This window comes from Poromitra crassiceps (genome assembly GCF_964638095.1).
Source record: "Poromitra crassiceps genome assembly, chromosome: 18".
NCBI classification, from domain to species: Eukaryota; Metazoa; Chordata; class Actinopteri; order Beryciformes; family Melamphaidae; genus Poromitra; species Poromitra crassiceps.
Window position 1 is genome coordinate 30,056,299 of NC_139636.1, and position 17,987 is coordinate 30,074,285.

Sequence of the window (17,987 nt, forward strand, 5' to 3'; positions counted from 1 at the left end):
CGTTCGCCTCGGTTCAACGGTCACGTGACACTCGAACGCTATAAGCAGCTGCAGAGGGAACGAAATGCACAGTGAAACCACCTCGGAGGCAAGATGTAACGTACTTGGCTGCATCCGCATATAAACAGCACACAACCACACAACTCACCTCCTCTCTTTGGGAAATTGGTCACGACGTTCTTTGTGATTTTCACGAAGTCATACATCAAGGACAGGCTGATAAAAATAGCGGGGACACGTTCATTAATTTCAATCGAGCGAAAACTAGCGGGTGGACCCCAACCAAAACAAGGAAGTCAAGCGCGTGTCGTCTATATACCAATCAGACTTGCGCGATACTATGACGTAGTCAGCGACACTAGACATTTCACCAGGTAGCACACTGCTCGCAGACACTTGAAAGTGTCGACTCAAGTCCTCATTTCTGTCGGCGACCATTTCAAAAGTGTCAGCAGACGAAGCATAAACTGGGCTTAAGTTGCCAGTAACATGACAGTAAGAAAGGCAGATGTAGTGAGCAAAGATGGATGATTTAATATTCCATAGCTCTGACCTAACCACATCTAAGTGGCATCACTATTGTGAACACAAAACAAAGAAAACTTCTGATATAATATGTGTGTCTTAGTAAAGTGTATCACTCAATACAAAAAATAAAGGCTTTGATAGAACTGAAAGCCTATGGCTGCTTAGTCTGCAGATAAAACACAATGACAAAAGCCATAGTAATTTAGACTCAGACAAAAGCTACAGGTTAAGACCTTCCCTTCTTAAATACAAAAATGTGAAATGATTGTTGCTTATCAGAAAGGAGAAGCAGATAATGCGGTTATCGTATTGGCTGGGGGGGGGGAACCAAAGTGTATAAATCCTCTAAAGTCTATAAATCTTTCTTATAATCTCTCTCTATATATCTTTATTTATATATTCTGTATGATGTCTGTTGTACTATGGACCCCCCTGAGCTATGTCCCGAATAAAGTTTTGAATTGAAATCGCCCCTATTCTGAAGAACATGAGGGGGGAATTCCCCCCTGTCATCAGTGATGTCACTCGAGCAAATCTCTTCTTCTTCCTAGTTCAAATTGGTTAAGTTGTGTCTGTATGTCTGCACCGCTCACTTCAGCACGTCCTGTAGTATATTTCCTGTGTTCATCTGTCATTCACAGTAGCAATGATCAGTTCAGTACCTTGAGTTTTCCGGTAGCTTTGTTCATCTTGTCGAAGCCTAAGTGCATCATGAAGGTAGGCAGGGCGTCTTGGGCCTTCTTCCTCACATCTCCGTTCCTGTCCTCCAGACAGCTGTAGAGTTGGGGGATGCAGGACATCAGATCTGCTGGGACCGTCCTCAGAGTGGGCAGCTTCTCCGCTAACCAGCCTAGCAACTGGGGAGGTGAAGGGAGGAGAGAATGATCTTATCAATCAATGCCTGAAATTACCACATTATAGGGCTGCACGATATGAGGAAAAGCTGCGATGTTCGATAACACTGTTCAATATTGCGATGACGATATGACCGGCGATAAATAAAAAAAATGCTATAAACAAAAATATTAATGGGTAGGGGTGCTCCGATCCGGCTAAGCCACGATCCGATCCGATTCCGATTCCTGGGGTCACGATTAGGGGTGTCACAATATATCGTCCCACGAAATTTCGCGATAGTAAAACGTCACGATATGTATCGTTGAGATGAAATCTCATATCGCCAAAAAAAAAAAAAAAAAAAAAAAATTTTTTTTCAAAAAATAGACTAAGAAACGTCTTTGTTTGTTGAAGTTCAATGTGTGGAAAGTAGTTCAGTTGAACAAGTCTCTGAAGAGACACATGAGAAGTTATACAGGAGAGAAACCATTCAATTGAGTTTCTGGCAAAACTGTTTACTTGACAGGAAAAACTGAAGATGCATAAAAAATAGATTAAGAAAAGTCTTGTTTGAGTTTGAAGACAAACTGAAGATGCATAATGAGAATTTATACTGCTGAGAAACCTTTTAGTTCAAAGTAAATCTAAGTGACGGTGTAACTCACTATTTCAAGATAAGCCTTATCTCCAATCTCATGTTTTTTCTAGTTGTTATTGTAATAACAATTTCCCACAACAGCATGTTTTGTATTTGTGCATTTCAAATAAAATACTACTTTTCCAGTCATATATTGTCATTATTCAAGTTTAAAAAAATATTGTTAAAATCGTATCGTATCGTATCGTTATCGTGAACCCAGTATCGTGATACGTATCGTATCGTGAACTGAGTGTATCGTGACACCCCTAGTCACGATCCGATTCCAGAATCGAAATGCACTCTTGAAGCTAAAAAAAAATCCAAAACCAACAAGTTAATTATTTACATTTTTACTTCAATGTAGAACAGTTATTCCTTACACATGAGATTACTTTTAGCCTTTTAGTCATAACGATTATTGAAAGATATTCCATATTCCAGACTGAAATGTTATAACAGAAGTGTGGAGTATTGGCCAGAATGACATGAACATTTGGACACATATTCAGCCGGCATCTTGCATGTTGCGTTCAGATGCACTGTAAAAAAAAAAAAAAATCACGTGACTTTTGCGATGTGTTCATCGCACATTTTCATATCGCGATGATGATGAAAATACGATTAATCGTGCAGCCCTACCACATTATGAGGTCTATTGCATGCTGCAGAGCACAATAGACCCTTTTCATGGGGGCCATTTTGTGTTGAAAAGGCAGAATAAACACAGATGCAAGCAAAACACTAATGAGGGTTTCCAACTTCCAATCATGGAAGATGGAAACCCTCATTAGTGTTTTGCTTGCACCTGTGTATATCCTGCCTTTTCAACACAAAATGGCCCCCGTGAAAAGGGTCTATTGCTCAACTTCGCATCACTGATGACATCACTCACTGATTACATGTGTTATGCATATCTTTCCATCTTTTACATTTCCGAAACTATTCGAGACCTGGAAATTATCACATTCCTTTTTTAATACATTTCCAGCAGATTTCCAGACCAACCCTGCAAACATTAGATTGCTGAATGCTGATTTCTGTTCCTCTTTCACACTGCTTGAGGGGTGTGTGTGTGTGTGTGTGTGTGTGTGTGTGTGTGTGTGTGTGTGTTTGTGTGTGTGTGTGTGTGTGTGTGTGTGTGTGTGTGTGTGTGTGTGTGTGTGTGTGTGTGTGTGTGTGTGTGTGTGTGTGTGTGTGTGTGTGTGTCTGTGTACCTCCTGTCGTAGGAAGGGGTTCTCTCTCTTTAGCTCTTCGGCCATGTCTTCTCCCTCCAGCCACTCCTTCATGCCAGTCTGCTCCACCCAGGCCTGCAGTGTGGCCAAGGCAGCTGCTCGGACGTTGGCCTACAACACAACATCACATCTATTATCAGACAATATTATTTGCCTTTATAACAGCCTAACATCTGTATTGGTTCATGTCCACATACTGTATATGACATTATCCACACGCAGACCATTAAAGACTGCATCTGTCTTATCATTCTGTATTTATGCAATAAATTATTCTTTTCTTTCATATTCTAATTTGGTATAATGGACACTTTCATTTATTTGCATGCAACATAATGTACAGTATTTATCACACTGATTGCTTTTTTTTTACCCATATATTATTCTTTTCTTTTTGTCTTAGTATGTCCTACTGTGGTCAATGTCCACATTTTCCATAATATCCTGTGAAATATATTTTTCATCTTTCTTATTTCATATACCTTTTACTTAGTGCTCCAGCATCAAAATTGTTGGTTGTTACATTTGGTGGCCACTCTCTTATTTGCATTATTGCTAGGATTGAAATCATATTTATGTAATACAGGGGTGCCCACACTTTTTTTGCCTTGCAAGCTACTTTTAAAAGGATCAGCTCAGCATGATCTACCAACCCCCCCCCCCCCCCCCAAAGAAAAAATAAATGCTGAAAATATATGTAAAAACCCTTTTCAAGACACATTTTCTTGAAGGGGGGTGAGTGTGGGGGGGGGGGGGGGACTTTTGAAGGCCAAATCTTGTTTTTATAAAGAAAATAATTTTATTTGGAAATTGTAATAAAACACATTGAATAAGGAGGACTGTCTCTCTTAAATACGATCATATTTTGAACGTGTGTGTGTGCGTGCGTACCTTGCTGTCTCCCAGTACAGTGATGATAGGGATTCCCAGTGATTTGATATGTTGTTTGAGTCCAGGGCCCATGGCTGCAGCTAGCTGCTGCAGGATGTTCAGAGTCTGCTGCACCTGGGAGGACAAATGCACAGCACTGACAACCAGCAGTAAACAGAGGAACCCATCGTCTATCACAGTGAGTACGTTTACATAATAATAATATTACACTATTATTCCTAAAATGACAATATTCCTAATTCGATAAGGGTCATGTAAACAGCATTGGATTTTCAGAATATTTTCCATGACGTGGGATAGAGCACCGCAGGAATGAGTCTGGAAGTAGCGCTTGGGTTGGTCAGGGGAAAAGTGAAGGGGTTTTAGAATGGGGATTTCACTTCAATTAATAAAATAAGGTCTATAGGAGCGCAAATTTGGGTTCAGCAGGATAATCTTCACAAACGTGAATAACTTTTATGACTTTTTTTTTTAAACATGATTTTTAGAAAACACTTCAAAAGGCATAACAGTGATTAAGGTTCGTGAAGATTATCCCGCTAAACCCAAATCTGCGCTTCCATAAACTTTTATTAACCACAGACCTTATTTGATGCATTTAAGTGAAATCCCCATTCTAAAAGCCCATAGACTTTTCCCCCAACGAACCAACATGGCGGCGATTTTTGGTTAAGCCTATAAAAATACATCATCCCTGCAGTATTTGGCTTTTAGGAGCATTATTTGGACATGCATACAGCGCATTCGGAATATGCGTCTCAATCGGGGGTTTTACCGCAGTTTGCATCAAACAAACTTGACTGTTTACGGTCAGCTAAAGTAAAGTATGTGCATTTGAAACAATCCAACTAGCCAGAGAGCCCAAAAGGAAAGCCCACATTTCTGCTCTTGGATATCAACAGGTTTTTGAATAGGCGCAAATATCACAAGGCTGACCTTTTCAGCGGCAAGCTCCTCAAATGGACCAGATGATGCTGGTAAGAATATTAACAATTACAACCAGGTATCCAGCTGGCTCGTTAACTAAATGGGTTGTTTGTAAATGGTGTGTAGGTATGTGTTCATGCACCACAACACCATCGATGACAGTTTAACCCATTGATACCTGATGCAGCATTTGCGTGTATATCCCTCATTTGTGTGTGTATCCCTTTAAGACCGCGAACAGCATGACGCGGTTCACGGTCTTAAAGGGATACACACACAAATGCTGCATCAGGTATCAATGGGTTAAGATGAGTATGAATGAGTGAATGGATGAATGAATGTAGCCGTTGGACGTACAGTACGTCATGGGGACATTTTACGTTACAGTAATCGGAGTACGCACGGCTACATGTAAACGGGAATATTATGAATATTAATTTTCATTAGTCATAAACAGCTTAGTTGGAATATTGACTTATACGGAATATGGGCAAAAACAGGAATATTGTGTGCATGTAAACGTAGTCAGTGTTAAACGGCACATTGCAAGATAGCATTTAGCTTAGTTCAGCCATCTTACTGACCAGAATCTTATTGGAGTCAGTGAGCCGTCCTTTCAGCGCCAGAGGCAGATCTCCTATACTAGCTGTGATGAACTTGGCCTCGGAGATGATCGCTGCAACCTCATCCAATCCCTCCTTCCGGATCTTCCAGTTCTTGTCCCCGATGTTGGACACCAGGTCTAAATTGATCTTATCACTGAGAGAGAGGACACGAGGGGGGGTAGAGAGAGATAGAGACACACAGAGAGAGAGAGGGAGAGTTAAAGGAATCATTGGCGTTCAGTGAGTTGAAATCAAAGTAGTCTGGCTGCATGGAAACAGGCTAGATAAAGATTATCATGGCTGTTAATGGTAACAGCAGAATTAGTGACGGCACGATGTAACAGTATAAACACAGCATGTTGCATGGATTTGCTATGTCCTAGACCTACAGACAGTGTTAGGTTAGGTTACCTGATGTCTGATCTGGGCAGGAGATCCATGAAGTCCTGACCTCCTCCTCCATCTTCATCCTGCTCCTCCTCCTCATCACCGTCCTCTGCCATCCCTGCCTTCTTGGTGCCTCTGGTCGCGGCAGGTGGAGACTGGCCCTGCATCTATGGAGATCACATAGGAGAACACATATATAATCACACCTATCTCAACTATAGGGTGTCAAAACATCTGGAACCGTACATCCAACACGGTTTTTTTCTTATTGCACTTGATTTCCCCACATACACTTGCTGACAGGATCTGGTCTAAAGGCACTCTACAGCTTCTGGACTCTGACTACAGGCGTGTGTTTGAATCTCACTTCTGTCAAGCTGTTCTGATACTCGTTTAGCTTGAGGCAGTGTTGTAGTACTCGGGTCAAGGACTCTGACTTGAGTCAAAGTCCTGGACTCATTTTCAGGACTTGTGACTCGACTTGGACTTGACCACTGAAGACTCGGACCTGGGACTGGAGCATTCATGCATTCGGACTCGGAGGTCGGAGACTCGGGACTCGTTAAGTGTTCATTTGAATTGAGTCATTTTTGACTAGTTGTTTTGTAATAGGCCCTAATGATGATTTGGCAAAATATATTGATAACTATATTAATACCATATTACTCGAGGTTAGGAGTCTGCGCACAAACGAAGGCAGTCACAGAACCTGATTTTTTTTCCCGGTTTCTTTATTATAGCAACCTACCTTTAAATTGTAAAAAAGTGCATAAGAAATACTACATGCTGAACACAACCAGAATGCCCTTACCTTCTCAAACTCGGCATCTATCTGTGCAAGGAGGGCAGGTTTCTCGTCTTCGAAGAACGTGCGTAGCCGAGCTCCCATGTAGAGGTACATGATGCCCAGGAGGGTGATGGCCGCCGTCCGCACAGCAGGGTTGGTCACTCCCAGAGCCGTCTTCACGTTGTTAATGAAACCTTTGACGTTGATACTGAGGGAGAGGACACGGAGTCAACGGAGGGCTTTCAGGTGATCACAGCATTGAGCCACATTGGAGGTCCTCAGCTCTTGGCAACAACAGCTGAAGATGGTTGAGAAACTAGCACTTCCGAAATAGACATAGTTAATGTTTGCTGTTTCTGACGTTCAGGTTTTATTTATGGCCCGTTGTTTGCAGATCGATGGCAGATAGATTGATACCCTTAAATACAAGACAGTTTACTGTGTCACACTGACCTAAACATTTGGAAACAAATCAACCTTATTATCAGCCTATTCACGTTTACTTACTGTAGAACATTACGGAACAGACTTACACCCACACCATAACAATACTCTCTCTCTCTCTCTCTCTCTCTCTCTCTCTAGCAGACTATACAGCAGCTGCTCACAGAATGTTGAACTGACTGGAGGGGAGCTTGAAGGACTACATTACCTTTTTATTTATTTTTATTTGTTTTGTCGATTTAGCGTTTTTTGTTGCTCAAACCTGACCAGGCAGGCTATTCACCTTATGTAGCCCCGCCCACTTTACCCAGTTGTGTTATGACTTCCTGTTCAAAACACCGTCTGCTTTACCTGCTCACTAGTACTGTACTGTCACAGGAAGTGTAAACACAACAGGAAGTAACTGGCTGACCCGTGTGTTGGAACATAAGGTGAATATGTAGTAACCGTTTTATAAAAGCAATAAGCCACACGAGGCTGTGATTTACAGTGATTTTACAACAGCGAAGGAACACCCTTAGAACACCCTTTAGCTGTCCTCTCTGTCTCAGAACACCCTTTAGCTGTCCTCTCTGTCTTAGAACACCCTTTAGCTGTTGTCTCTGTCTCACAACACCCTTTAGCTGTTGTCTCTGTCTCAGAACACCCTTTAGCTGTTGTCTCTGTCTCAGAACACCCTTTAGCTGTTGTCTCTGTCTCAGAACACCCTTTAGCTGTTGTCTCTGTCTCAGAACACCCTTTAGCTGTTGTCTCTGTCTTAGAACACCCTTTAGCTGTTGTCGCTGTCTCAGAACACCCTTTAGCTGTTGTCTCTGTCTCAGAACACCCTTTAGCTGTTGTCTCTGTCTTAGAACACCCTTTAGCTGTTGTCTCTGTCTCAGAACACCCTTTAGCTGTTGTCTCTGTCTTAGAACACCCTTTAGCTGTTGTCTCTGTCTCAGAACACCCTTTAGCTGTTGTCTCTGTCTTAGAACACCCTTTAGCTGTTGTCGCTGTCTCAGAACACCCTTTAGCTGTTGTCTCTGTCTCAGAACACCCTTTAGCTGTTGTCTCTGTCTTAGAACACCCTTTAGCTGTTGTCTCTGTCTCAGAACACCCTTTAGCTGTTGTCTCTGTCTCAGAACACCCTTTAGCTGTTGTCTCTGTCTTAGAACACCCTTTAGCTGTTGTCTCTGTCTTAGAACACCCTTTAGCTGTTGTCTCTGTCTCAGAACACCCTTTAGCTGTTGTCTCTGTCTTATAACACCTTTTAGCTGTTGTCTGTCTCAGAACACCATTTAGCTGTTGTCTCTGTCTCAGAACACTCTTTAGCTGTTGTCTCTGTCTCAGAACACCCTTTAGCTGTTGTCTCTGTCTCAGAACACCCTTTAGCTGTTGTCTCTCTCTCTCTCAGAACACCCTTTAGTTGTTGTCTCTGTCTCAGAACACCCTTTAGCTGTTGTCTGTCTCAGAACACCCTTTAGCTGTTGTCTCTGTCTTAGAACACCCTTTAGCTGTTGTCTCTGTCTCAACACCCTTTAGTTGTTGTCTCTGTCTCAGAACACCCTTTAGCTGTTGCCTCTGTCTCAGAACACCCTTTAGCTGTCCTCTGTCTCAGAACACCCTTTAGTTGTTGTCTCTGTCTTAGAACACCCTTTAGCTGTTGTCTCTCTCTCAGAACACCCTTTAGCTGTTCTCTCTGTCTCAGAACACCCTTTAGCTGTTCTCTCTGTCTCAGAACACCCTTTAGCTGTCCTCTCTGTCTTAGAACACCCTTTAGCTGTTGTCTCTGTCACGGGGCATATTGTTTAAACAGTAAGTGCTCTTCACTGTATATACACAGCTGTGAGTGACATGTTACCCAGTGAAGCCAAACTCCTTCATAGCATTGGCCAGCCAGTTGAGAGTCTCTGCCTGGTTCTTAGGGTTCTTCTGGGAGAAGACCATTGACACAACCTGATAAAAAAAAAGTATAGTCATCATTAATTAACTGTTGTCTACTGACTTGCTGACCTGTCTATGGTCTTCCCTCCCTAACCCTAACAAAGTGATTAATACACTTTGTAGATAGCAGAGTCCTGCAACCGGGTGGGTACCCACAAAAAGCACTTTTACCCACTGTCAATTAAGCCCTGTCAAACAGTTGTTTTACACTTTGTTTCTCTACATAACCAACATGTTTTAAGTGTGCTGCATTGTTTGATGAGTTAGTTAGTTGATGGACATTGTAGAAGCGCATTTCTGTCAGTGGAACAGCGATCATAAAGGCAGTGTGGATTACACAGGACATGTTTGGATGGAAATATTTGCTAAGTCTGCTTGTTGCACAACACTGTGTTGTGTGATAGTGCTAACCAGCTGGTTACTAATGTTAATAGCTGCTGCTGCTAAGTGCTAACTGCTAATGTTAGTTACAGGTGATGAGTCCTGTGTGAAACGGGGCCAGTTTGGTTTGGTTCAAAGTGAGCGACTGTGTTTCTAGCCTGTGTGATTCATTGATCACGGCTAACGGGTCAGGGCGCGGGTCTTATATAAACGGGTCTGGGCGGGGCCGGTTTTGATTTTGAGATAATCACGGGTAACGGGGCGGGCACGGTTCTATAATTGACGGGTCTGTGCGGGCACGGGTTTGCAAAATTGGACCCGTGCAGGACTCTGGTACATAGGGGCTCAGACTTTTTGCAAGTTACTAGGTGGGGCACTTCAACAAAATTAACAATGTTAAGATATCAATCCACTAAAAACCTGTTCTGCAGTCCATGGCAGTGAGCAGGCTTCTCCTATAGCAGTCAGCCCCTCTTTGGCATTTCCTCCGCATTTGACATCTCCCACCTTGTCCACCAAGCCGTCCAAAACCACCATGGCCGAAGTCTTGGAGAACTGCCCTCTCTGGGCTATTAGAGCCACAACGTGTAACTTCATCTGCATCACCTGCACAGGGAGAGGAGGGATGAATACAAACACATGCAGCCACATTACTGCATGCAACTGTCAAGAGCAGCTGTTGCCATAGTAACCATTACCTGGAAGTTGGTCTCCTTCCAGCCTGGTTTCTTGGCCAGCATCCTGACTAAAGCTTGGCAGGGCATCGCCGTCTTATCCATGGTCTCCACAGCCTAGAAGACAATATGAAACCAAATGAACATCACTCCAGATGATAGTGACAGGTGGTGACATGCCAGCCTTATCCATGGTCTCCACAGCCTAGAAGACAATATGAAACCACAAATGAACACCACTCCAGATTATAGTGACAGGTGATGATGACATGCCACAGCCTTCAACAAAATACAACAATGTTGCAATATAGAATAGCACTACGGTAACAATATATCAATACAGTAGAACAGGTGGAAGATATTGGCTTTATCCACTGTCTGAAACAAAATGCATAGCAAGAATCAGATATCAGCCACTTAACCCATTGATACCTGATGCAGCATTTGTGTGTGTATCCCTTTATGACGCGGTTCGCGGTCTTAAAGGGATACACACACAAATGCTGCATCAGGTACCAATGGGTTAAGTCTTCTCCAAATCTGACATGATTGACATGATTTGTGCAAAGAGATCAAAGTTGTATCTTTTGGTGTGACAGGGACTGGTGTGACAGGGACTGGTGTTTTGGGTGTTTTGGGTAACAAGTAGGCCAAGGTCATTTTTCAGTTTTTTACAGATTATGAAAGTGCAGCTTGGAAGCTTTCAAATGATGCATCATACATTGAAATTTGAATATAGTTGAAAAAGATCTGCTTATTTGAATGTTGGTAGTCTACTCCTAAAAGCAACATTGAGCTAAAATTGCCCTGAAAGTTGGTGAACAAGCTTGCTTTGCCCTGAACAAGTATTTAGGGATCCTAATTGTTTGTTATATTGAGTGCGTTCAACAAAAACCTGCTTAACATGGGAGGGGAAAAAGGTTTTTGTTTCGTTTCGTTTTTTTGCTATTTCACGATTTACCCCTTTCACCAAACCGTGTCATAATTTGTCACAAAGGAACATAAAAGAAGAGGTTAATCAATTTGCCCTTCTGGGACACTTCATAAACTTGAATCTCGTTACCCTCTGGAACTCCTCCATGCTGGCCAGTCTCTCCTTCCAGTTGGCCGAGTCCAGCTGCTGCAGGCAGATAGCCGGAAGTACGGCCGCTGCCATGTCCTCACACACCTCAAGCTGACATGCAGAGAGAGGCACAGAGGAAGAAGGGAGTAGTTACACTCTAGTCAGACAGCAGGCGATGCTGATTTATCCTCTCTCACATTCCGCCTGCTCTCCCTCCCCTGCACTCTCCCCACCTCCTGCTCCAGGAGGAGGCTGGTGTCTGCCATGCTGCTCACAAGTTGTTCTCTGCTCCAGGAGGAGGCTGGTATCTGACATGCTGCTGACGAGTTGTTCTCTGCTCCCTGTTGCTACGCGTGATGTCAAATGGCATGTGTCGCATGGGAAGTGACGGGGAAAACACTTCAGACAAATCCGATCCGAGTGCTCAGACTGAGCTGGATTGCACAGATGCCACTTGCATCATATTTCAAACCTAAGCCTAAAGAATGTGGTTCAAGTCTGATCTGATCTGGGGGGTTTTAAGATATTCAGACTTTAGAAAAACATATTGTCTCAGATATGCAAACAAAGTTAATTTCAGCTGCCTGTCTGAGAGTCATTGACATCAGGATAGAACCCTCTGCAATCTATTTCCTGTGTGTCTCGCTCTACTGTGAATACAGCAAAATGTCCCTGAAACACACAGTATATTTTACGTGACTTACCTGAAACACACAGTATATCTTACGTGACTTACCTGAAACACACAGTATGTCTTACGTGACTTACCTGAAACACACAGTATATCTTACGTGACTTACCTGAAACACACAGTATATCTTAACATGACTTACCTGAAACACACAGTATATCTTACGTGACTTACCTGAAACACACAGTATATCTTAACATGACTTACCGCCAGTTCTGTTTCTATGGTCTCTTTCATGTCAGATGACTTCTTGGCTTTTCCACTGGGGGCAGCAGCTGGTTTGCCTTTCTTAGACGGTCCTGCTGACGGCTACGGATGACAAAGGCAACAAAAAGCTCAACATCAGGTGCAACTGAAGAATGCCTTTAGTGCTGCTAAGAAAGCAACAATCTATTATTTAGTTATTTATCCCTGTGATTCCAGACTTATGAGACATCGCCGTTTAACTGGTTGGTTGTGTTTTGTGTATGTATGTGTTTTGTGTATGTATTAGGGATGTTCATCAATTATCGAAAATCGATAATTGATCGTCAGGGAATTGATTCGATCATGTGGAATTTTGATCGATTATTATTATTATTATTAATTTTTTATTTTTTTATTTTTTTGCGGACTAGGTTTGGGTGGAATTCGTTCCTCCTCGCCCCACTCCATTGCACAGCCGACTAACGTGAGGTGGAGCTTCATATACCGGTAGTCTCTAGTTTTCTGGCTGGGCACGGGCCTTTGTGCCAACAAAACTGTTTTAAACATGGGGAATTCACACCGGCATGCGCCGGGGACACAAACACACCCAGAGGTCTGCGGACCTCAGTTGCCTGTTGATTTGACTCTTGTGTTGTCAGCTAAGCTGGAAGACGCCGATTGCCTTACATCATGTAACCTGACATTCAACATGTTTGTTTACCTGGCCATAGCGCTAGTGTCTGATATTCTTACTACACAGCGGCATCGCCATTATAGCTGGCCGAGAACACGCAACGTTATTACCAGACCAAAGTAAAAAAAAAGATATATATATATTATTATTATTACGCTATCGATAATCGATAATTGATCGGTAATTTTCCCGATTTTCGATTATGGAAATTGTTCAAAATGAACATCCCTAGTATGTATGGCTCTAGGTTGACCTTGGCAGCAGCGGGGGCCCTCTTGGCAGGGGCAGAGGATCTGGGTGGAGCTTCAGCAGGGGGCGGAGCTTTAGCTGCTGCCTTCTTCTCTCCTCCTCCTCCTCCTCCACCTGCTCCTCTCTTCGCTCCAGGGAGCTCCACTTTATCAGCACTCTCCTTTACCTGTTAACATTTGAAACAAAGGACAGCGGTTAGACAAGCGCTCATACTCGGCAAGATTATGATTATTATTTTTGATAACAGGTGAACACTAAGCAGCACTCTCATCCTCTGTCGTCCCGTTGATGTCATTTGGTACGAAGCATCACAGCATCACTAGCCTGGGAACCTGACATTTGCTCAGCAGATGCGTCTGGCCAGCCTCCCATTGGAACAGATTAAAATGGCCACGCCATAAATATCTGTGCTCTTTGTCTGTAACCTCTGACCTATTGTCCCTGTCTTGTGTATTTGTGCTGTTTGTATGTGGTGTGTTGTCTGTTTTGGTCAATTATAATGATTTTTTTATTTTTTATAAACGGCCAGGCCAATCAATACCAATGATACAAATGGCGCGACTGCATTTGTGACGTAACAGCCGACTACCAAGTACTCACCTTTAAACAGTTAGTAGGACATTAACAGGAGAGCTTTCGCAGGGCATCGGCACAATAGTATAGTTTTTAACTTAAGCTAGTCTATAAAGTTCAGACTATGCTAAGCTATCTTTATCAACGTTTCCATACGGGTTAGGGTTAGAGCACGTGGCATTTACTCGCGGAGTGCCTGTCCGCCTGCCACGCCCCCTGGAAATCAAAATTGAACCGAGAGATTCCAGACTCATTTGCAAATTGTCTGGTGATGTCAGGCTACAGCATCACATGACTTCCGAGTATTTCAGTTCAATACTTCAAAGTTTCCTTTTGCTGCCCCTTGGACGCACAATGGTGCGAAGTTGCCTAGTGCAAAATTAAAGACGCATTCACACCTCCATCTTTACCTTATCCAAATTCAGTGTATCAGCTTCCTTGGGTGTGTCGGCACATTGATCCTCACCTTGTCCAGTTTGAGTTTATCCAGATCAGAGAGGAAAGGGTTCATAGCCTTCTCCCCCACCACTTTCATGGCCGTGCCCAAGGCTTCGAAGGCTGCGTCGCGCACCTCCAGTGCCGAGTCGTTCACTTGCTGAGCAGGATGAAAGAGAAAGACAGAGATAGACAGAATGAGGGAAAAACAGAGAACAATCATTAATCACATACTTTTTATCACAACTTTTAAAACCTGGAAGATAAAATCTTTCGCCGTTCTTTCATGAAGCAGTGAAATGATCTGATCCATCCCTGTGGTATCCTGAGCCCCAGTTTGAGAAGCCTCGGGGCCGTGGAGAGCAATGTTGGGCTAATAGACCCTTCTCACGGTGGCCATTTTGTGTCAAAAAGGCAGGGTAAACACAGGTGCAAGCAAAACACTAATGAGGGTTTCCAACTTCCATGATTGGACTTTGGAAACCCTCATTAGTGTTTTGCTTGCACCTGTGTTTATTCTGCCATTTTGACACAAAATGGCCCCTGTGAAAAGGGTCTATTACACAAGAAAGTGTAGTGAGGGGCATCCAGGTAGTGCGGTATATTCCCTACCCACCAACATGAGGGTCGCAGGTTCGAGCCCCCGTGTTACCTCCGGCTTAAGTCTCGCAGTGCCAGCTGTAGATGATATCTACAGTACGTCTGGAACACAACTCTCAAACGCGGTTAACGCCCACCCCCCAAGACAAGAAAAGGATGCGTGACAGACATATGAATTGACCAACCACGGACCTCGTGGGCGGTGCATTCGGAATGTGTGCAACAGCAAATTAGACCCCGCGTGAAAAACATCAAGTGTATTCATTGAAATGGCTCAAATGGCCACCGTGCTGACTAAAACTGCTAACTTTGGCTGCCTTCTTTGCACACAGCCATTCAATGATCTTGCCCGCTGACTCTTCCTGCAAGACAGCCTCTCACTACTTTTGACTCGCTCCTTTCATCGCTTCACAGCGTTCCACAACGTGTTTCCTTGCCAGACTGTAACATGGGCGGCGCTGTCACAGCCCACCCTGCAGCATCTGATCTGTCTGGAGCGCCGGAGCTGATTCAGACCCTCCGTCTACGCGACTACGTGAGACTACCTCCGGCTTGGTCTGCCATCCATACAGGCAGAGTTGACTGTGTGTGGGCGGGAAGCCAGATTAGCAGTATGTGTCCCGACTGTGGTCAGTCTGTTTTGAGGGGGAGGGGAACTGAGGGGGAATAGCATGATCCTCGCAAACTCCTCGCTGTCAGCTGAAAAGAAGCGGCTGCCGACTTCCCGTGTATCGGAGGAAGCATGTGCTAGTCTACAACTCTCCCCAGATCGGCAGAGGGGGTGGAGCAACGACCGGGAGAGCTAGGCAGACTTGACTTTAATCTCAGAATTCTGAGTTGTTGTTGGGTTTGTTTTTCAGGTGACCCTATCTGAATTCCAGGTAGCGTACCTTGAGCAAGGCGACGCAGAAGGGCTTGAGGACGTTCTTGGGCAGCGTGGTCTGGGTACAGTGCCTGAAGGAACGGGCCAGGAACAGAGAGGCCTGCTGCTTAATGGACGGGTTCTTATTGTCCATCACTCCCAGGATGTCCTCTGAGATGTTCTGCAGAGTGGTCTGCAAAAAGAAAGCAATATTAACAATCTGCCCATCTGTCACACTCAGGGTGTTCCTCCCTTCAACATCCTGCTGGGTGGAGAGTTTTTTGTTCCAAAACAAGAGTACAGGCCGGAAATGTTATGGTCATTTTGCTATGAGACAGTGAAAACATGACTTGTGTCAACATGTCCTGACTAAACATTGGTAAGTCTGCTATGTTTGGAGTTCAACTTGTCAAACACAATACAGCACATACACAAATCCATTTGAGGTTTTATTACAATGTATTATATGTAGGGATGCACCGATTGCCATTTTCTTGGCCGATTCCGATTTCCGATTTTTGAATAGTCTGACTTGCCGATACCGATTTTTGCCGATTCCGATTTTTTTTTCTAAAAACAACAATTGACAGCTTACACAAACGTTTTTGTAACTTTGTTTAAAAATTAAGATTCATAGAACAATTCTTACATCTAATGGGGATCCAAATAAACAAATAAACAATTCTTATCATTTGCATGAAGTAGGACCTTCTCACTCAAACACTCAAAATAAAAGTGTTCCAGGTTAGGCTACTGGACAGAGCTTTTTTGTGCAAATACAATGAATACAAAAATTAAATTAAATCCAATAGCCTATATCCCACAGCTATCATGCATTTACTTTTCCAAAAGAAAACAGGTGCAACAGAACATCAAAATGATCCATGGACAAGGAGTTTATAGACTGGCTCCAGACCAGTCCTCTTGAGTAGAGGGGAAATGAGTTTATGAGTTACAGTAACGATCTTCAGTCTGAATATCAGGCGGAGTTTACACACAGTCCGAAGTTTGGTATGCGTATTTTTATCTGCCATCCGAAAAAATATCGTCACGCACAGAAAACGTTGCACACTTGTGAGTCCGATGCATTTTTATTATTATGTCCGTCGTTCTCATGTCGTTCTATTTGCAATACGAAACAAATAGTCTCTCCTGTATCCACGTCACGTTACAACATGACTTGACAGGCTGAGGCAGCAGCGCTGATGTGGAATGGAAAAGCAGGTCGGGGAATGGTTATCATACTGGACACAATGCTCGCGTTCACCTCGCCAAGCCGGCTGTGCGCGGTGGCGGGTTGCTGGAGCACCGCTTCCCGGGGAGAGAGAGCAGAGAGAGAGGGGCCAGTGAGGTGAAGCGAGCCGCTCTGACTGGACTCCAGCCGAGCGGGACTCGGCCGCATCTCTGTCTCCACGGCTTATTTTCGACTTGCATGTGTGACAAACTGCGAGCTTTGTCTACTTCACTCTTCACTGACGGTGAAAAAAATCCACAACGAGGAAGGTATGCTGGTGTGTGTGGTGTGGTGGCTGGGTGCCTGTCTCGGTGCTTTGGGGTGCGCGCACGTCATGTGAAAATCGGCTCACAGAATCGGCTATTTAGAGTGACCGGAACAGATCACCGATCGAGGCCGATCACGTGAAAATCGGCCATTTCCGGTCACGTGCCGATCGATCGGTGCATCCCTAATTATATGCTAACAAGGGGGTGGATATTCATTTGAAATAGATGCTACAATAGATGTGTAATCAATGTGTTTCTACTCAATACTCACAGTGAGGAAGACCGCGTCGATGGCCTCCTGCAGGGCCTGCACCACCTGCGGCTTCTTCTCCTTGAACTTTTCCAGAATGGTTGGCACCACCTGGGAATATGGACGGCAATTGATACGATTTTATTGATACCAATGCCATTATCTATTACTGTATGCTTATCGGTCCGATTCATAATCGTTGGCCTGGCGGCCCCGCCGGACCTGTAGCATGGTGGGGGAAACACTGGACCTGATGATGAATTCTCGGGCATTAGTGCCTTCCATTTCTTCTTCAGATACCCATCAGCTCCTCCCACCTCACCTCTTATGCTGTGTTCACGTCATAATGACACCCATAAAGACACTGCGGAGCGCGTCATCATTCAGAAACCATGCCCAAAACGGGGGAAAACACAAACTCCCGTCCAATCCTGGCGTTCTCCTATGTCGCGTGCACGGTTGGGTCTTGCACAAAAAGATCGTATATACTGAAGATGAACACTCCAACTTACTTCATTGACAACAACATCCACATTTTTCTTCTCGCCAATTCTCAATGGCTTCCTTGTTTTCCTCGGGAGTACAACAAAACTTCAACTGTCGATTTTTTACATTTGTTGTCTGC

At 43.8% G+C, this 17,987-nt stretch overlaps 1 protein-coding gene across 1 annotated transcript in view; it reads right to left on the reverse strand.

Annotated features, from left to right (window-relative positions):
• LOC310793073 (cytoskeleton-associated protein 5-A-like) overlaps positions 1–14,116 on the reverse strand; it is a gene marked incomplete at its 5' end in the record, with an annotated part of 43,680 nt that extends 29,564 nt beyond the window's left edge. Inside the window, 13 exons of the mRNA XM_083654819.1 lie at positions 1,191–1,385; positions 3,220–3,348; positions 4,129–4,242; positions 5,640–5,814; positions 6,072–6,214; positions 6,859–7,042; positions 9,119–9,213; positions 10,003–10,188; positions 10,281–10,373; positions 11,320–11,430; positions 12,218–12,319; positions 13,144–13,305; positions 14,111–14,116. Of these exons, the coding sequence (XP_083510945.1) occupies positions 1,191–1,385; positions 3,220–3,348; positions 4,129–4,242; positions 5,640–5,814; positions 6,072–6,214; positions 6,859–7,042; positions 9,119–9,213; positions 10,003–10,188; positions 10,281–10,373; positions 11,320–11,430; positions 12,218–12,319; positions 13,144–13,305; positions 14,111–14,116 (1,695 nt within the window). The remainder of the gene's footprint in view (positions 1–1,190; positions 1,386–3,219; positions 3,349–4,128; positions 4,243–5,639; positions 5,815–6,071; positions 6,215–6,858; positions 7,043–9,118; positions 9,214–10,002; positions 10,189–10,280; positions 10,374–11,319; positions 11,431–12,217; positions 12,320–13,143; positions 13,306–14,110) is intronic.
• Between the last annotated feature and the right edge of the window lie 3,871 nt (positions 14,117–17,987).